The sequence below is a fragment of the Carassius gibelio genome, chromosome A8, assembly GCF_023724105.1.
Source record: "Carassius gibelio isolate Cgi1373 ecotype wild population from Czech Republic chromosome A8, carGib1.2-hapl.c, whole genome shotgun sequence".
In the NCBI taxonomy this organism is placed as follows: domain Eukaryota; kingdom Metazoa; phylum Chordata; class Actinopteri; order Cypriniformes; family Cyprinidae; genus Carassius; species Carassius gibelio.
In genome coordinates, this window is record NC_068378.1 from 17004161 (window position 1) to 17026311 (window position 22151).

Genomic DNA, 22151 nt, shown 5'->3' on the forward strand with positions numbered 1-22151 from the left:
GTTGTGACACCAGTGGCTGCAACTTTACATTATGTGTTCGTTCCTCCTTGAAAACCTTGAAGACAATTTATTTAAGCCAACAGTATTTAAAGATGGCTTTGGTTTTCAAATGGTTTTTGAAATTGTTTCCCTTTTGTCTGTGGAGATAACTTTTATTTCAGACATAGGCACATTCCCGTAAATTTTTTCAAGAATAATGCATTTGGCTGCCAGGCAGTGAATGGTCTGATTTCAAGAGTATAACAGTCAGCTTTCTTATCAGAATGAATAATTTCAGTAAAGGTTTTCACTGCTGAATAGTTGCAAGCATTTCGAAGAGAAAGGGGTTTGGGAAAACAGTTATTTCAGAGTAAAACTATTCTGTGGAGGATAAAGTAAAACTGCTGACTTACTCGACAGTTTCCGAGTTCCTCTGCAGTGAGAATAATGGTGCCACAATTCTTCCCAGGGATGCCGCTGAAAAGAATAACATATACAGTGAATTAGAGTTATTGGGAACAGTAGGGCAGGAATAGTGTTAAAAAAAATCCTCCTGATAATGACCTGATTCCCATGTAATTACAGTTCTCAGAACTGCACAGGCTACATGCAACAGCAGCAGAATATAAGAAAAGCAGTATCAGAAGCATTTTAAAAGCCAAGATGATATACTGGGGAGCTGGAGATCATAGTCATGTTGTGTGCTGACAAAAACTGGATATTTCACTTCAGATCATTGTTTTTGCCCTGAATGCATCCTGTGCACTGTCAACAAACAGCAACCATCAAGTGTTAAAATAAACCTCTGCCTCGGGATGTGTTCAGGATGTTGTAAAGCTTCAATATTTGGCTGATTCACACCAGTTTATATCTATCAATCACACAAGATCCTAAACTTAGATGTAAACTGTTGCATAGTCAAGCAGAAGATTTTATGCTAACCCCTCTATGTGCAAAGAAAATGCATCCTCTCGTGCATCTTCAGGGTTACTGCCAACTCAAGATGAACAAATAAACAATTAACTAAAATGCTCAGTTGCAGAAATGACTCTCAGTATATTTGCATATCTCATTGATGGTATGCATTACTATAAAAAAATATGTTAAATAGTTGTAAAATATGTTTATACTGTAAAAGGATGTAACTTCTTTTGAAAATAATTACTTTAAACCACAATATAACAATGTCACATGACAGTACACACATTCAGCATATTACTGTTTCAAAATATTTTTTTAATGTTTTTGAGAGAAGTCTCTTATTGCTCACCAAAGCTGTTTTATTCGATCAAACAGAAAGCAAAACAGTAAAATTGTGAACTATATTTAGAATAAAAAAACTGTTTTCAATTTGAATATATTTTAAAATGTAATTTATCCCTGTGATGGCAAAGATGAATTATCAGCAGTCAATAATCCAGTCTTCAGTGACGCGTGAACCTTCAGAAATTATTCCACTTCAACTGCTTTGGGGCTCAAGAAATATTTCTTGATGAAGATGGTTATGCTGCTAAATATTCTTGTGGAAACTGTGATACATGATTTCAGAATTCCTTGATGAATAAAAAGTTCAAAAGAACAGCATTTATTTGAAATAGAAATCTTTTGCAATGATATAAATGTCGTTATTGTGCATTTTGATCAGTTACATGCATCCATATTATTTATTTTTTAAATAGCTTTGAGTTCAAAGGGCAAGTGGAAAACAAATTCACAATCTGGAGTTGAGACAATTAAAAGCAGAACAGTTCCACTCGAGTCACTGAAAGGATGTAAAATGAGCTTTTGGACCCAGGATAAGTAAGGGACCGATTTCCTCTCTGCCTTTAGGAAACACTTCTGTAAAAAATTACACACATTGAATAATTCAGATACACAGTGGATTTCAGACCATTTTCCCGTTAACCTTCAGAAGGTGCAGGATCACCATAGTTGTTTTGAATTGCATCCACAGTGTAGATTAGGAAGGTCAGTGTTTGCTGCTGCTCATGTTGTTCCATCATATTAGAGAGGACTTGTAAGATGAAACCTACTGTTTTAGAAACTACTTCTTTACTTAAGAAAAAAAAGAGTGGTTTGTTCTCATGAGTTATCCAGTGACTTTTTAAGTGTCTGAACAAATTACTCTTGAATCACTGACAGAGTGGCAAGATGTTGAGCCAAACCAATTCTTAGATCCAATTTTTGAATATGAACCAAGTAAACGCGTTAACGGATGGAGTTCAACTCATTTTCTAGGGTCATATGCCATGATTAGAGCTATCAGAGACAGACTTCCAAAACACCAAAAAGATGAAAGCTAACAACTGACAGCAATATTAAAACATGTTGCACTGTCATTGCAAATACATGAACAAACTGACAACTGTAACACAAGTAAAGCTGTCTTTTATCACCGTATTCATTCACAGGTTGTTGTACATTCAGTCCTTCATGGCAACAGGAGAATAAAAATGATGAAACTGTTTGAAATGAGGCAGTGTTTCCTATTACAAACCCCACTGGTGTGGCCATTTGTTTATTTGGAAAGTGGCTTTTAACACTGTGTGTTAGCTGTGCTCTGCAGAAAAGCAAAAGCAAAATCAATAGTGCTCACGCCTCTCCCTACTGCATTCCCAATTGATTAGCGTCTGATCAAACACCTGAACCCCTTGATGCCTTCAGCTGACATTGAACGCAGCATGCTGATATTCTTATTAAAGCAAACTCACCAGGGTTTAATTCTCCTTTCATCTAGCTTGAACTGAAAAAGCTATTTAAATTTTTTTTAACTACATACAGTTTTGCCATTGAAGCAATATCATAACCTGAACCCAAGCCAAAAAATATTAACTAGTTAAGGTGCACGTTGGCAGATGTGTGTGTTTGTGTGTGTGTATTATATATATATATATATATATATATATATATATATATATATAATATTGACCAAGAAGGAGAGTGATGGGGTGCTGCTCCAGATGACCTGGCCTCCACAGTCACCGGACCTGAACCCAATCGAGATGGTTTAGGGGTGAGCTGGACCGCAGACAGAAGGCAAAAGGGCCAACAAGTGCTAAGCATCTCTGGGAACTTCTTCAAGACTGTTGGAAGACCATTTCAGGTGACTACCTCTTGAAGCTCATCAAGAGAATGCCAAGAGTGTGCAAAGCAGTCATCAAAGCAAAAGGTGGCTACTTTGAAGAACCTAGAATATGACATATTTTCAGTTTTTCCACACTTTTTGGTTATGTATATAATTCCATATATAATTCCACATGTGTTAATTCATAGTTTTGATGCCTTCAGTGTGAATCTACAATTTTCATAGTCATGAAAATAAAGAAAACTCTTTGAATGAGAAGGTGTGTCCAAACTTTTGGTCTTTACTTTATGTGTATATACATATATATATATATATATATATATATATATATATATATATATATATATATATATATATATATATATATATATATATATACATATATACATAAAATAATAAAAATGAAATCATAAACATGTTTTAATGAAATATAAAAAAAGGGGAAAAAAACAAAACACCAACTTGTTCACAATTGCCAGGGCTCTGATTCTCCTCGCCTGTCTGCACTAATCAACCACCCTATAAAGTCTACCCAGTCCAGCCACCATGCCCTTCAGTTACAACGTTGATTTCAACAATGTCATGCACTACCGTGCTGGTAATCTCTACTCACTGATCTGTTTCAGTACAAGCCCTTCTCGACTCAGGATCCTCCATGAGCTTCATCTCACTCAATCTCCTCCGACAACTAAACCTCAAAAGGAAAACCTGTCAACAACCACCATCTCTGGAAAATGACTGGGCATAGGCAAGATCCTGCTTTCATACCATCATGCTTCGCATAGGATGTTTGCATCATGAACCTCATGTCTGGGGCTGGTAGGTTCAACTGCCGAAATCATCCTGGGATGTCCTTGGTTAAACCAACACTCTCCCAGTGTGAAGTGGAATACTTGTTAGATCCTGCAATGTAATGAATCCTATTTTCAGAACTGTGTATTGGTAGCCATGTACAGGCAGCCATGGAGTTACCACCTCACCAACCATGAGACTGTGCCATTGACCTTTAAAATTTAAATTTAAAGTAAAATACTAACCTCAAACTTTTGACAGTTATTACTCTATATAAATTGAATTAGCAAGTTATATTGTAAAAAGACATCTCTACTTTTTGACATTTAAACACAAGACAAAAAAAGAATTTTTTTATTTCTATTTTAGTATGGTACTTTAGTATGCAATAATTAAGTATACATTAGACACAAACTGATTTGACTATTGGCAGATTCTGTTGGCATTTACAGCACTGCACCTGCCAAGGGAAAGCTCCATAATGTTGACATAAGCAATAACAATGATCTAGAATGCACAGCAGCATGAGGAGTGAGATCAAGACTTTTTTTATACATAGCCGAAAGCTTGATATCAACTTTTTAACCTTTAATTGGAGCCAATGGAGATTCAAAGGATCAATGATACTGTCCCAAATCTGCCATTCAAAACCAGATAAGACCTTATAAGTCAACATCACACAGCCCAACCTGTTCGCTATGATCAAACAGTCCTTTAACAAAGTATCTGCACCAAGTCCTGTCCTTAAGGAACAGGTGGAATATTTTTACATACTGATCACAGATGAAAGAAAGTTGGCTGGGGAGTTAGTTAGTATTATGCAGAATATTTCACTTGGTTACACTCATTGCAGCCTTTTCTTCATCGTGGTAGCTGTTCAGCATCCCATTCCACACGGGCTGGCCTGATTTGATCAATTCATGTGAGAAGAGGAGGTCAGCCTAACAAATTGTTTGTTACTTATGGCTTATGAGGTAATTCTACATGCTATATCAGAAGATATTCATCAAAGTGTTGACAAAGAGTCCAGGGTTTACAGTTAAAAGAGATTTCTCTTCAATTCGTCCTTTAATGTGTCAAGGAACATTGTATACTGTATAAAAGAATATAATAAACTTCATTGTAATTAAATGTGCAGTCCCATGATTCTGTAAACTTGGCAAAAGCCTCCTGGGTAATCAAAAATGGTTAAATGTCATCCCACATGACTGAGGAAGATGCATAACAGTATTTAACGCCGGTCAGCATTGTTATTCGACACAGCAGGCAGTGAGATATGTGGAGATGTTTGCACATTTCATCATTAGGATGAAGAATTATTTTGGTATTTAAGCAGACAACGGGTTGACAGTTGAGAGGGGGGAAAAAAAGAAATGGACCAGATTCAGAGAAGGAGAGGAACAATCAGGCCCATCGTACTATGGTACCATGAACACTGTCCCGGGCCTTATAATGAGTGGCCAATTAATGTCCTCTATGGCAGGGGTTTTCAAACTTGGGTCTGGGGACCCACGTGGGCTCCACAAAAGGGTCGAAATATATAAGAAAATATGTATTGAACCTGATAAAGAAAGTAGAATGAGAGAAAACGGAAACAGAAAGGTAGATTAAATTATTGATGTGTCTCTGAGTATGTGAGCGCGTATGTTACAGGAGTACCTGAAATAAACAGCCCTGTTTGGGAGCGATAAGCTGTGCATTCACAGACCACTGGGCTGTTAGGAACATTTCCATTCATCTGTCTAACAAAGAGATTAAGTGAATAAGTTTACCCAGACTCATTTCATGTGAAACTAAGACAAACAGAGCAGAGGGTGAAATATGACGGACCACTGATTTACTGCGTCGAGCGAGTCGAAGTCAAGCTGCATTACATAAAGCTCCAGAACTCCGCAAGGGGTTGGAATGAGGTTAAAACTTAAATCCAATTGCTTTTCATACTTAGATAGGCATCCATAATCCTTAAATACACCTGGATTTGAATTAAGATTTGTGCACCATTCTCCACCACTTGTAGATTTTAGGGTTTTAATGGCCTAAACACAGCAAAATAGAATATTCTAGCAGTCAGAGAAACACATGCAAAATGGCTTCAACCAAACCAGAAAATTGACGCTCTGCATATGATTAGCACATGGCTGTATAATCCATAATATAATGTGAAATCTCCAGGCTAACCGACCATTTCTTTACCATAATGAAGACTCATTTTCAGCACCCAATGCTACTTAATCGCAGTTAAACAAGCTTCAAATGAACTATTGTTGTTTATTGTGCGAGAATTCATCCATGTGCACAATTAAATTTTATTCATACTCATGGCAATCAATTCAACATAAAGATGGAGCACAGGGTCTACCTCTGCTAAGCGTAGCCCATTCATTTAGCAGGAGAGAAGTGAAGTGACATTCAGCCAAGTATGGTGACCCATACTCAGAATTTGTGCTCTGCATTTAACCCATCCGAAATGCGCACACACAGAGCAGTGAACACACACACACACACACACTGTGAGCACACACCCGGAGCAGTGGGCAGCCATTTATGCTGCGGCGCCCGGGGAGCAGTTGGGGGTTCGATGCCTTGCTCAAGGGCACCTAAGTCGTGGTATTGAAGGTGGAGAGAGAACTGTACATGCACTCCCCCCACCCACAATTCCGTCCGGCCCGAGACTAGAACCCACAGCCCTTCGATTGGGAGTCCAACCCTCTAACCATTAGGCCACGACTTCCCCAGAGAAGAGGATGTTTGTCACAGAGCTGAAATTGTGCTTACTCTGGGTATCTTGATACCCTTGAATGAGATATTCTTCAGTGAGTAATTTGCGAGTCGTAGTAGATGATGCATTTTCTTCTTTCTACCATTGCTATTGTACCTGACCATGCATAGTGATTGATAGCATTCATATCTATAATTCTGTTTGCTTCTGTCCTTGTGGCTATGCTGCCATTATAATGCTGGCATCTATAATGGAGTCTGTTTAACAATATGGCACTGTAAAGCAAGTCAGAGTAGTCAGAGTTGGAAAGTCACTCCTTCTAGAGGTCACTGAGATGGCAGTGTGCTTTTGTGCCCTCCTGAGACATTGGTTTTGCCCTTGTGTTAACCACTAAGGGAACAAATCAACTACTGTCAAAATGACAACAGGAGGAATGTCCTTAAAGTCAAATTTGATAATGGTACTGGAGGTATTTTATATGGACTATCTGCATTTTAAAACCTCAGCTGAGCCCTCAATATGTACAGTATTATAACAGTTGCCTTTATAAACAACCCTAGTCTAGAGTGCTGCTCTAGATGGAATGGAAAATGCATTTCCTGTCCTGAGCCCTCTGAATGTGGCAGAATGGCTTAAAATTTCATTTTGTGATGGGGAACTATAAAAAATGCACTGAAAAGTCCCATACTTCAGTGTGAATGTATGTGTATTTGCATAATATGGAGTGTCTTAGATCATCACGGTTTCCTGTGCTGAATGTGTAAACTCCAATTTAATTCATCCAAGGTGATGGATTAATACTAGATTTCATTTTCAATATGACTACTTAGATGGAACATATATTTAAATATTTTCCCATATATGATTCCTCACGTTAGCTCAGACTATAGAGCAAGGCAATAGAAATGCCAAGGTCAGTGAAAGAACTGAGAAAATGTTTACCTCGAAAAAAAATGGATGTTTCCTTCAATAAAAGCATCTACTAAAAGCTCAAAGTTCAAAGTCAAGCGAGATATTTTATTTAACAGAATTTTGCCAACAACGAACGACCGGTTTGGACTACGTCCCTCTAGTTCCTGCAGTAATGACATCACTTAAACAGTTTTTTGACTAACCTCCGCCCACAGGAATACACAAAAAAAGGGTGCGTTTAACAGTTTCTGTAACTTATTACACAAAGTGCAATGCTGTTTAGCTTTGTTCACTAGATGGTATGGCTGTGCAAAAAATCAAATGCGATTTAAATGCGCATCTCGTCAGTAAAGGCGTTCTGTGATTAGAAGTACATCTCCAGCACATGCATTCAGATCAGGATTACCAGGTTTTCAAAACAAATCCTGCCCAGTTGCTTCTCAATCGCATTTCAAGGATGGCAGCGTGCGCTAAGCTGATGTCGAATCACAACACAGGGACCACTGGCACAATCAGAACTCTTTACGTATTTCTGATGGAGGGGCTTTATAGAACAAGGAAGTCTTCAGCCCATTTTTATGACAGTGAAAACTGCAGTATACAGAATAGGGATGCACCAAATCCATATTTTTAGGGTTCGGCCGAATACCGAATCCACTGTTTAAGATTCGGCCGAATCCGAAACCGAATACCGAATCCTACTCGCATCCTTATTCCATTAACACAGTAAAACACATTAATGAAGTAAACAACGTCCACAGCAATGTATTTTTCATTTTATTTTATTTTAACTGTAAAAAAAAAGAAAAAGAAAAAAAAGAATAGGTAACATTATGCCAGGATGACAAGTAAGAAAAACGTTTTTGACAATTACCAATCTTATGCTTACCCAAGAAAACAACCAAAACCTTTCAATAAAAGTGCAGCAATGCAAAGAAAAGTGTTTTTCTTTTCTTTTAAAAAAATCTGGATATGTTTGGTGACTTAACTGAAATGAATGTAATTGAACATTAACTCAATAAACATGGATAGTAGGCTGTTTTATATTTCGTTTATAACAGTAGGATAGGCTACGATTAGAACAGTAGCCGAATATTAAAAAAATATTACGGAAGATCACACACATCTCCTGCATCATAATTAAATTAACGTAAAACCTCTAATCTTTCACATGAAGTGAGAGTTAAATTTTTTTTTTAAAATAAGACGCTCTGCATTAACAGATGATAGCCGGTTGTGAGTGTGGGAACGAATGTCCCCAGCAGGACTGAAAAGTCTTTCACTGGGCACAGAAGTAGATTTTTGCCATTTTTGCCAGCAGTGGAAATCACTGCTGGTTTGTCTTCCACCACTGAAGAGGATCCTTTCTAAGAGGACTCAAAGGATCGCCGACTAAATGATCTAAATGACGTCGACCAGCGTAGCGCAAGCCTAGGGTTCGGTTCGGTGAAAAAAAAAACCTAAGGTGCGGCCGAAACCGAACCCCGTCAAAAAGCCCAGTATTCGGCCGAATCCGAATCCTGTGTTTTTTTACACGCGAAACATGAACACGTTATATTGCACGCTGTAAACACAATCAAAGCTTCAACAAAAAAACAAAAAAAAACATGAAAAACATGACCTTTAATAATATATGAAAGTATAACTGAATGAAATTAGTCTGTTATAGTAAGATAGGTAGATATACTTTCAGTGTATCAGAGCAACATCACAACACATTTTTGCAGTTTGTTTTTCATGGGGTGATTTTTTGGGGGACTAGGTACATCAATTCCATCAATAAAGGGCAAAAGATTGCAGTCTAATTCCTCCACCCTGTCTGATGTTGCACACTACAGCTCATAGCTACTTGTGCTTTCTGTCTAGTCACCATTTAAATCTGAAAGACTTTTTTTCTTCAGTAAAAAGCTAAAACAGCCTGCAGTCAGAAACAAATGGCTGTGATGTCCTACCAGAGTACTGAATCTGAGGCCTAGATAAGACTCACTGGCCCAAAATTCTGTCTCTCTCTCTCTCGCTCTCTCTCTCTCTCTAGTTGTAAATAACTAATAAGATAAATCACCTTACAGTGGGGTCAATCTGATTAAACCAGCATCACTAAAGGCACAGCTTTTAAGGCACAGATGAGCCAAATGTACTGTATTCAATAAGGCTTATGTTACTTCCCTTTTATATCCCCTATATGAACACTAGACAACTCTAATTGAAACTAAAACTTGGCAATGTTCTTTTGAAGTGAAGTGAAGGGGAGATAATGAATTAACATTGCTGAAATTCAAAGTGTCTTTTTAAAGCAGAATAGCCAACAGCTGAATTCTCCTTACACCCTGTTTATTGCCAAACATTCTCTGTATTCAGCTGCCAAGTGTATAGTCTCTGATTTACTTTTTTCAACACAACGGATACATTTCAAGAGATGACTGCATCTATATCAGATGCACAGAACAGATGGAGGGAAAGCTATAATCTGTTTCCTGCAATAGATACACAAAGACAGCTCCATGGCTATGGGGAATTATTGAGGTGTGGAAAGAGGACAAAATATTAGAGAGTTTGTGTGTAATAAAGATGAGAGGCATTTTTTTAAACAATTCTTGTGTTTTTTTGATTCCTTAATTGCACACAAAGTTACTTTGCTTCAGTTGTTCTTTTCTTCTTAAGTTTTCTATTCAAATAAATTAAACCAAAGTCAACTGCTGCACTTCAGTTTGACTTCTTCTACTATGACATTAAATTACAGACTATTTTGGTGAAGAAAATGAACACTTTAGAGTGTACACCAGAAGAGTACAAAACTTTTGGGACGTCCTCACATCACATTTGTGTCATTAATGAACCACTCTGTTGCATAGTTACATGGCCAGCCAAACAACTTCTTATGCACATTCCACATCTGAGTTCATTTAATTTACTACAGTCAACTATTCTTACCAGATTGAACAGAAAATAGCAGCATGTTGATCTGCCAGTTGGGGGTCCTCCATGTGAAGAACTTTCCTTGTGTTTTTGCATAATAATGCATTTGAAAGTTAATGGCCCAGCATATCTTTATAAAAGTTCACAATATTTTTGCAGATGTAATTTTTCATTAAGTTAGATATTAATAATCACTAAATCTGCTCCACCTAAAACTCTCTCTTAACCACTGGTCTCACACATCTGCCTGTTTGTGGTTTTTCTGTTTGTGTTTGTAGTTCTGAACCGAATCGTCCAATTTTCCAAAGTACAGTGGGTTGTGGGCAATGGTATACCCTGGTATACTCATTTCAACATTATTTGGGACAAACTAATTCTAATTTTGATATAGCGTTGAATAATGCCTATAACCACAACAAAGGATTTAACCACTGTGACTTCCCGAAACCAGATAATAATAAAAAATAAAAAATAAAATAAATTTTTCAAAGGTTGACAGCCCTAACATTATCAGATCCACAGTAATATATTGTGCCTCGTGTCAAATGTACAACGCTGTGCAAAAGTGTAGCCACTTATGAAATGATGTCATAATGCTTTTTTTTCTATTACATTGCTATGAACCAATCAAATCAGTTTTTGGTGTGATAAACTTTGTCTTTCACTGCTTTTTACACAAGGAATTTGCAAAATAAACATTTGGTAAACTAAAAACTCTACTGACACTTAGTGTAGAATTAAAAAATATATTTTTGTGAAATTTTCAGACTTTTAGACAGTATTTTATGTCAGTGACACTAAAGAAAATTTAAGTAAGTCACTTTATTGCTTGAAACCAGAACTCTGACCACTTACTGAATTCTGTGTGAACACAACCATATTTAGCTCTCTAAAACAGACTTTTACCTTTTTGTAATCTGAAGAACCTTCTTTTGACACAAAGAAAGGTTCTTCAGATGTTAAAGGTTATTTATGGAACCATTTAGACAAAAAGGTTCTCCTATGGCATCGTGAATCACCTCTATTTTTAGTTTAACAGTTTGGGGAAACTATACAAAGATCAGGGTCTCATATTCACCCCTAAAGCTTTTAAACTCCCACAGATTTTGAGCAGAACAGCTCATCATTACTGGGCAATCTCTTCTCCACAGCCTTCAGTCACTACCTCCTTTCTGCACAGATAATGGCCATAAATGAAAGCAATTCGTACGCCTCAATGCGGTATGAGATTGAGTGGGTGTTTGAGGTTGATCAATAGGGTCTGCTTCACCGCTAGCACTCACTCAGTTGTGTATACAGACTAACTAAACCGGGCTATCGTTACATCTCCCTCCTAAATTTCAGATCTATTGTATTCTCTTAGCATTGTGTCCAAGCAACACTGGTTTAAAACAGTTCCAGCTCATGGAGGGAAAATATGTCTCTAGTTTAGACTAAACCATTTTTTTTTTTAAACTAGAAGCATCTTTACATTTTACGAGTGGATTATATTTCTTATGTAAGTAAATGCCAAGTTCTGTCATGGGTTTTTAGCACAAACTAATGATTTTCACAGCAGGAAACCACTTGATTGGTTCATGTTGCATTTGCAGCCAATTAACTTGCTGCTTTAATGGCTGGCTAGCATTAGAGCAGGTCACGGCGCATTTTCAGAGTTCCTCTGAAACTCTCCACCTTCCCCAGCTCCACCTGTATAGATCTGCTACAAAGTTATTTTATACACTATTTGTGCAGCAGTAGTACACCTTAAATACTCATTGCACCATATGTATAGGCATTAGCAAGTTCCTGTACAATAATTTACAGCAACAGCATAGCAGATCTATTCCACCAAGACCAAACACATTAACACTGCCATATGCATTACCATGATAAAATCTTCCAAGAGTTGTCACAATAGAACTATAACTACACAATATATACTGTATAAAAAATATGTAAATATTTCTTTTTTTCTTCACACAATACGACTGTCTCTCAGCTGTGGCATTTTTTTTTCCACCACAGCCAAAAAATATATAAAATTGTTAAAAGATAAAAGATAAAATTGAGCAAAAAAAGGTAAAAGAGTAGTTTACCTAACAAATATCTCAAGTGCTTGTTTGAGGTGAAATATGAGAAAATTATGAAAAAAAAACTTCACTTTTGAATCAATCTGTGATTGTAAAATTATGCAAGAAGTAAAAAAAAAAAACAAATTTTAAAGGGGAACGTGAAAGCTAGCTAGCCATGAAATTAGCCTTGGCAAGAAAAAAAGAATCAGTCACTTTATCCCACAAAAATTCACATGTCCAACACAATGTTATAAAAGACAACACAATTTAAGATGAGGTAGAAATGATGCAAGTGTTTTCACTGTATGACACTGTTGGGGATCAATTAAATAAATAATTGAATGTGATTTAAAAGTTCAAGAGATTATTTTCAGAAAAACCATGGCCAGTAGGTAAAAAAAAAAAAATCTCTAGGGCAGCATGACAGATACTTAAGCAATAAATGCAGAATGGAAGTCTCTGGTTGTGTTCCATCAATGCTTATAATCTGCACCGACAAGCCTAATGACTGCTACACTGACATAAGACACAGATGGTGAGGGATAGATGGGAGTATCCATCATCATTTCACAACTATAACACTCTAAACGACAACAGAACACCAGGCTCATTTCAGAAAGATCTGAACCGAAAGATGGGTTAAACCAATCAACTGAAGTGCATGATAGCTTTTTGGCCAAGGTTATACGAGGCCTGTGTGCATCATACTATAAAGTTAATTAAGAAAAATCATGTTTATGACTTAATTGGCAAAAGCAGACTTATTAGCCAAACAAACCTTGGCACTGGTTGCACACATACTGTAGCTTTATTTGCAAAAACATCAATATATACCAATATGCGGCATAAAATGTAATGAACCATTTTTGCAGGGTAGATAGATTCAACAGGAATACAGGTGATCTACTTAAGAACAGCTGCACGGAAAGTGATGTCTCTGTTTCATATGGCCAATAATTTATCTGAGATGGCTTCAGGTACAGATGCTGAGCTTCTCTAACTTTGAATCCATCCCAATCTGACTGAGAATGTAAGCCCGGCTCATTAGCTTCTTACCCCAAAGGCTTTTCCAGATGACTGCCCGGTGAACCCACTATCTCACCCAGAGTGCAGAAGCTCTGACCCAGGAAGTCCTACAGAAGGGTGGCCCAGACAAAAAGAAGGCCCAGAGGAGTGCAGGCACACAGGAAGTAAAGAAGAGAGAGCAGAATGAGTCAGTGTGGTTCTGGGTATAAATGAGTTGTACAGGTAAAGAGAAAAGTCTTGGAGTGCAAGGCAGAGACGTACGTTGAAATCGGAGGGCTTCCAGTAGGGAGGTAAGGCCGCAAATATAACAATAACAACAGAGCATAACATGTAACCGAAAAGACCAAAAAAAAAAAAAACGAATTGAAGAAGGCCAAAGAGGATAGAAGAGAAAAAACGAGAGTTAGAGAATAGTGAGAAAGGATCTTGGAGAAGAGAGAAAGGAAAAAACACCCACGATGATCACCGATTACAACAGAAAGTGAGAAAACCAAATCATAAGTCTGAATTTCATTGAACAAAATTGTAATGAACAAACAGACAGACACACAAACAAAACATTCGATTGGTTCTACACAAAATCACAGTTTTATAATTTATCCCTACTTAGGGTTGCTTATTTTCACTCTGTCTGGACATTTTATTTTATAATACTTATATAACTTCTATATATTATAAGAAGATGAAGAAGAATTTGTTAATAATTACTTTATAATAAATTAATTTTCATTAATCATGCCAAGAAAAAGTTTTGAATATAATTTGCATAGTCTAATTTGCATTGAAAAAAAATATGTTTTTGCTAAAGAGAATGACAATTTTTTAAAACACTGAAAAAAAGTGTTTAGTGAAAACATCTCTCAATCTTGTCACTGCATATTTTTAGCTTGCAAATTATCTGTATTTCCCATTTTAAGTGCACTGTAGAATACATTCAGATTTTATTGTATTCTTTTGCACAGCTTTGATAATCATACAAAATATGACATCAGTTTCAATCACCTTAGATTGCATAAAACCAACCGCAGAATGAAATCATGCATGTCAAAATGTGAGCGTAATCGCCAATGAGCACAAAGAACTTGCATATACACCCAAGCAAACACACATGCACATAAATACAAAAAGCATATACAAAGTCTTTCCATACTGTATACTCACGTGTTTGGCTAGATCAGGACTTTTGGAGTCAATGTCATATCTGAAATGCAAAGAACAGCTTCAGTTGGTATTGTTAGATAAAGACACATCCCATTTTCCCTTGGGTGACAATAACAGCTCCATTTTATGTGTTATGAAGAGGAATGCTCAACCATCCTCACATTTTTTTAATCTGGGATTCCTACGAACTAAGTCATTCGTAAAGCTAATATTTTGATTTCTTGTAGAGAGCAAGTCAGCATGAAATGAAAATGTCCCCTATTCACATCTATTTTCTAAATGCATGTCATAGATATTGAGAGCAATTCATCTGTGAATGTTAAATTTTTTTTAAATGACCCCATAATATTTAAAGCTGCAGTCGGTAACTTTTGACGCTCTAGCGGTTAATAAACAGAACTGCTTGCGTCTTGCGGAAGAACATCGTAGCCAGAACTACTTCTCTCTGTTTATGTCTATGAAGAATCACAAAGGTACTGGGATACTCCGTTGACGCAATCTAAAATAGTCCGAATATAAACACTTATTATAGGTGCACCCTAGTGACTCAGGACAAGCTAAAAACACAGTTTGGAAAATGGATTCATGGTGTACTCGCTTATTATATAAATTTTTCTAAATTTTGAACACAAACAAAGTTACGGAGTGCAGCTCTGATTGGTTGTTTCTTAACGGGAGCTATGTATTTCTGCAAATGGCAATAGGACCACTGGGAGAAGCCAGAGGAGCTTGATTTTTTTCACAGATTATCTGTCTCATATTCTACTGTCAGGACATAATGACAGGTTTAACAAATATGTAAAAAATATATTTTTACAAAAGTTACCTACTGCAGCTTTAATGAAAGTGTCATAAATGTCATAATGATAATATGTTACTTTCGGATTAACGTCACAATAACAGAAGAAAAGTTAATTGTGACTTTAACAATCAAAACATCTGGTCGCCATGATTATTTGTCCAAACTGTAGAAGATACTGTAAATTTAGAAATTTCATTTCACTACTAGTAATAAAAATTGATAATTTCCCTTTAAATCAGATCATCCTTACTCGGCATTTAAATTCTTTATGCTGTTAAAATTTGAGTGGAAGTACTGTTCTGGGGCACAGCTGGTAGGCTCTGTGAATATTTGCAGTGGTATAAGCAGGAATTGCACAAACGTGGAAGGTTTGACAGCACCCTGAACTCTCCAATTAAGTCCAGCCTGCAGTGCAGCAGGCCTTTTTCAACTCAGCAGAGCCCATTTATGAAGCTGAATAAGAGTGAGATGGACAGTCAGGCGCGGGAAGGGAAGAACATGTTGTAAATCATCTGGGATCCCACGTCACACATTTGCGTTTGGACAGCTGCGTGAAGATTGGGGATAAAACTGATCTGAAATATTTATCACCCTTTCACTGATCCAGCCCCTTACACATGACAGTCAAGAGAGATGCAGCATCAATAATTACCAAGGAGGACACACTAGGAGAGAGGGAGACAAACAGAGCAAGAGCAGAAAGAGCGGAGTGGGACAGCTCATCAGAGAGCAAGGCATATTCCTGTGTGTCAGCATCAAAGAGAATAACTTACATGTCAAAGCGCAAATTCTGCTTCTCCTCGAAGAAATAGTCCAGGATGTACTTTCTCACAAAGTCTGGGTTCAGGGTGTTGTCGATGACTTCAGTTCTCCCAAACTACATAAAAGAGAGAGAACAACTACATGAAAAAGTTGGCACCGTGCGGCCACAGGCAAATCTAACTGCCCTGTTCCTGTGACTCTGCAGCCTTAGGAAAAACTAGGACAGCAAGAGGGGATATTTAGAGAAGTGAAGTATCTCTTCTACCAATGAACAACAGGAACCCCTAATCACAATCAGTAATGTGTATGTATGTGTGGCACATAATTTGTGTGTGTGTGTGTGTTTGAATGCAAATGAAGAAATAAATATTCAGAAACATTAATGAGTTCTGAACTTGCTTGTGATGTCACTTTAATGACTGTTAGGAGTGTCATGACTATTAATCCACCAGAACACATGCAATACTGTAAACAACTTTGATTTCTGTGCTACAGTAATGTGCAAATGACAGTTTGGCTCCAGCTTTCTGTCCTACAGTATATCTAAATGACTGTACAACCATAAACATTTAATACACTTTTTTTGTAACATCCTCTAGAAATGCAAAAGGCCTTAAATCCACTAATGATAAAAGCTGCTCTTCATCTTCTACTGTCTCTGTGATGATGTCTGCCTTGTTGGTTTTATGTAAGAAATGTAAATCTGAGTTTTATGTTTCTTACATTCATGGGTGAATGTTTTAAGATCTTCAGCCAGTGAACAGGAAAAAGAAGATTGAAAAAGTAAACAAGAAGGAAGGAAGGAAGGAATTAAAATTAAGTAAAAGAGGAAGGGAAAGGAATATGCTAATATACAGGACAATACAATAGGCTACTATATGAGGAGAGGAGAGGAGAGGAGAGGAGAGGAGAGGAGAGGAGAGGAGAGGAGAGGAGAGGAGAGGAGAGGAGAGGAGAGGAGAGGAGAGGAGAGGAGAGGAAACTGTCATCCTTCACTGTACTTTTGAAGGATGCTCTGCTGTTGGTTCCCTCAGCTAATTTTGTTTTCCATGAATAATTAAACAAAATGAGGCAGATGAGAAATGCATAAGTAAATGATTCTCCAGAAGGATGTTACAACACCCTGGCCATGCAGAAATGAAGGAGACCACTTATGAGCGATAAAGGAACAATAAGGTGATTTAAACATACTGTAAAGCCCATCCCACAGTGCTCTTGTTAATGATAAAGAGACAATGTATCACCACAGACTGACTCACAGACATTCAGTGTACTATATGGTTACAGCCTGAGGCATGTCTGCCTGATGTTCTCAGCTGTAGCTTAAAGAGTCATAAACCTTCATATTAAAAGACCATTTTAAAAACATGTAGCCTGCAACCACAAATAACACTCTTAAATCTTCAAAAATTAGGATGAATTTATATTTCAGCACCATGAACATTGATAATTTGCAAAGGCTAAGAATGACTGAACATTCTCAAGAAAAGCTGTGACAGAAGACCACAGAGTCATTAGGATTCATAACATAATGCTTTTAGTACCGCTAATACGACCTCACAGTCTGACTTTACATCTGCTATAAATCATTCTGTCGACCTGCTGCTGTATATAAATCCATAATGCCTTTTATGGTTTGTCATATATGGTGCATTATTCCGTAAGTATTGCATTTATTTCCAAACCTTTTGTCAAAACTGCCTTTGGACTGAAATCCCATAAGAGAGAGGAGATGCAAAGAAAAATATTCAGTTTAAATCACCAAACAGCTTTTGAAAAAGCTTTACCTCTCGTGAAGTGTTAAAGAGGCAGTCAAGGCACAGTGAAAAAAACAGTTGTTCAGACTACTGCTGTGCAAAACAAACTCTACGGGAGCAATAACACAAGGTCACATTCAGAAAAGAAGAGAAGGATAAAACACACAATTGTCTCATTTGGGGCAGCTGACATTTGTAAAAGTTTGAGCCTTACAACAGTGGTGATGAGACAAGGGTTTGAAATCCGAACAGGTGCATAAGTAAAGTTTAACATAATCATGACGCACAGAACAGGAAAAAAGATACTTATGCAAAATAGGATAAACAAATCAATGACTTTGATTAAAAAATGACTTGAATTTAATCTGACTGCGATTAAAAACCGTTCAAGATTTAAGTTAAAATAATTATTATGCTTTATACACAAATAATAAAATCTTAAAATGGATCCTATGCTGCACTGGTAACCAATGAAGAGATGCTAGGACAGGAGAAATGCTTTCTCTCCTCTTAGTACTAGTCAGCAACCTCGCGGCTGTGTTCTGAACCAACTGCAAGTGATTCAGAGATGAATGCTTGAGACCCATATAAAGTGCACTGCAGTGAGTAACTATCTCTAAATCCTTAAACGAGAGCATAGATTTAAATTTGGCTATTTACCTTAGTTGAAAAGAGCTGCTCTGCACCACAGCACTTACGTGTTTTTCAAAATGTAGATCAGTGTCAAAAATCACACCTAATTTTTTAGCAAAAGGATGAATGTTTGATGACATAATCTAGAGTAATACTGATATCCAAGACAGCACCTGGGTGTCGACAGACAACAATCTCAGTTTTGCTTTTTTTTTTTGCATTTAGTTGTAGAAAGTTTCTGCCAGTCCAGCCCTTAACATCTTCAAAGCAATAGATATCACTTATAAGTCTGCGATCTGCCATAAAGCAAGAAGAAGAAGATGCCTCACACACAGGCTGTGTTTTGAGGAGGAACTCAGGCATTCAGGCATTGCAGTGCATCAGGTAAAAAACAATATAAATAATATAAAACTGTTCAGTTCCTTGCACAGACTGATCATTTTGTGTCTATACATATCAATATATCATCACAAGCCACAGGGTTTAATTTGGTCTTGTTTGTGTATGATTTCATTTTTTTTATTTTTTATTGTATGTTTTAGGTTTGATTCCCATCCACCTGCATTATATGCATTATTAACAGACTGCAACAGTTTGTTTCTAAAATCTCAGTTTGTGTTCTACTGAACAAATAAAGTCACCTACACCTTGGATGCCCTTGGGGTAAGTTGATAAACATCAAATTTTTATTTACAGACTTTCTTTCTTCTTTTTAGCATAAAATAATATATTTTGAAGAATGTTGGTAACCAAACCATTTTTGGCTACTACTGACTTCCACAATTTCTCAAAAGACATTTCTCAAAATATCCTCTTTCATGTTTCACATGAGAAAGAAAGTCATACAGGTTTTTGGAACAACATGAAGGGTAAATGATCTAATTAAAGATTTGATTTTATTGATTCATTGGTTTTTATTTATTTTTATTTATTTATTTATGTATAAAAAAAGTTTCTGAAATATCTATCTAAAGAACTATACCTGACCTACCAAAAAAAAAAAAAACATTAAGCATTAAGCTACTCTAGACTGTTACAGCAATTTTTCTGTTCATTTAAGAGAACACTCTTATCTATGGTGAGATCACTTTAATGCATAAAATTCAGTGGTTAGTTGCTAATTAATGTGTAAAAAAAAATAATAATAGTAAGATACAGTAGCCAAACCATGGACACAATCACTCAAAGTAAAGCTCTTATGCTGTGTTAGTAACAAAGAGACACACAAACTCCCAAATCTCCTGCTGAGAAAGAAAAATGCTCAAAGGAAACTCCATCCTTATCAATCCCTTACAGCTTGACTGTCTCTTTTCCACAGCAGTTGATATTATACCCAAACAAGAGGCATCTTACAAAGGCACAGGAATGGAGAAAGAGTCCAAATAACTAATCGGAGTGAGCAACCTGCTCAGTGTTATGTAAGCTGTCATCTTTTATCTTCTGAGAAAGGTGTTTCATCAAAACCATCTGCGAAGAAGGACAATCGACACCGGTATGGTTTCATTTTGGGTAAAAAATTTGTTACAGCTCCTCATGCACACATCTTGACATTTATGACCGCTTTTATGCATTCACGTTGGCCTTGAGAAAACCTGCTAAAACAACTGTCACCCGCTAATAAGGGATTCAATTAAAAGGGTCTGAAACACAAACCAAGGCTTGCAAAAGAGAACCGCAATGTGTTTTTTTTTTTTAAACTGAAGGGCTTTGTTAGCAAACTGATGGATATGATAGACTTAGGATGTCTGATTATCAGCTGATTGCAATGACCTGGCAAATCCAAGGGCTGCGTCTTCCAGCTCAACACAATTTAAGTGTGAAAAATCACATTGAGTAAGCTGGGAAGCATTACAAATGCACTGGCCTATAACTTTAGAACCAGATTGACTTTAATGCTAATCGCTAACGGAAAGTCTACAATCATCTAACCACTCAATCACTCTGGGCCACGGGGACTGATTCATGAATATTCAACAGGAGAATCAATGAGCAGTGATGGGCACCAGAGGGCTGCGGAGAGAGTGAAGGGGGCGGAGAGACAGAGAGGATATGCAGAGCTGATTAGGGCAAATGAGGGAGTCTCTGTCAGAGCTGATCGTAGGTTTGTTCCCGAACATGGACACTTACCTCACGCCACTGCTTAGACTCTGCTCCCTGAGTGTACAGAATACACACTGAGAAGATGAGAGAGAGAGAGAAATCAGCATCTATTTCATTTTCAAGAAAAAGCTTTTATGTTGCATTTACTACAGATGCATCTCTAAAGAAAGACTGAACAATGAGAAGCTAAGTAGCCCATAGAATGTCACTGTCTTAATTGTTTCCTACAGACAATAAGTGAATGGACAATTAATGGAGTTTCCTGTTTACATTTGTCTCTGAAATTTCCTATAATTTGTGTATAGAATTTTGGAAGAAATCACAATATTTTTATTAAATTCTTCCAAAGCCAAATTATTTGGCTTTTGCAATGTTTATAAATTATTTTATACAATTAAGGGCTGCAAAAAATTATTGTTTTGATAATTATTAATCTTATGATTATTAGAATGTTTCATTCATAGAATGATTCATTCAGCTTTTGCAATTAGTTAAAATATTAAGTTATCCATATTTTATCTAATAATAAAACAAGGCAATCACTTCTGCTTTTGAAAATGTCAAACAATTTGCTGTTATACAGTTACAATTATTTATTTTTAAAATATAAATAAATATATTTGGCACACATAATGGAATGATGGAGAGAGAGGCCTTTCTCATTCACCATTTAATTAACTGTGTGAAGAATTAACTGACTGACACATCATTTTCCCAACATCTTTTGCTAGTCTGTAGATATGGAACAAAATAAAGATAAATGATAACACTATTTTATTCACATCATTATCTCTTGAAAAAAATGTTTTTTAAATACCTTGCATTGACCAATAAAAAAAATTAAACATTACCTAGCTTCCCACTGGAGAGCTGCTTCATAAGTCAAGTTGTACAGTAACTCTAACTGAAAGCGACACTGACACTTTAATACAGTAAAGCTGCTTGAATAAAGCTTTTTATACATTGTTATGATGAGACGCTTTCTTACCTACTGTTTTCTCACTACTGTAATTTTTGTTTAGTTTATTTAATTTTTGTTAGGGAAGTGCAGCAGATATTAAAATTGTCATCTAAAGGCCACTCTCAGCAGTGCGGGCAGCATCAGGATGTTTGCTAACAGTAAAGTACTGCTTGTGTATATCAAACTTCTTTTTACCCCTAAACGAATAATGAAAAAAGCACTTTGCTGTGATTATATCCGAGCCAAAAGTTCATACTTGCTTTAGGATTCACCATAAATTTAAAGAGTCTGCCAACTAGGTTTTTATTGGGTCAAGGGAATATACAAATATTTAAAAGGAAAACAAAAAGGTTCATTCCAAAGTTATTAGTTTTACACATACAACCCCTAGTGCAAAATAAATATACTAATATGTGTTTGAAATATATTTATTTTGTGCTAAGAATACTACAGATACATTTAGATATTTCTGTACTTAGTGAAAATACCCTA

General features: G+C 36.6%; 1 protein-coding gene across 2 annotated transcripts in view; it reads right to left on the reverse strand.

The window, feature by feature from the left end:
- Window positions 1-22151, reverse strand: part of LOC128018662 (copine-5-like) — a 66603-nt gene that overhangs the window by 33545 nt on the left and 10907 nt on the right. The window contains exons 3-8 of one of the 2 annotated variants that reach the window (XM_052604322.1): window positions 20726-20772; window positions 16220-16323; window positions 14645-14684; window positions 13745-13759; window positions 13514-13590; window positions 393-456 (exon numbers count right to left, since the gene is read on the reverse strand). In XM_052604322.1, coding sequence (XP_052460282.1) covers window positions 393-456; window positions 13514-13590; window positions 13745-13759; window positions 14645-14684; window positions 16220-16323; window positions 20726-20772 — 347 coding nt within the window. The remainder of the gene's footprint in view (window positions 1-392; window positions 457-13513; window positions 13591-13744; window positions 13760-14644; window positions 14685-16219; window positions 16324-20725; window positions 20773-22151) is intronic. The other variant, XM_052604323.1, reaches the window with a different exon arrangement.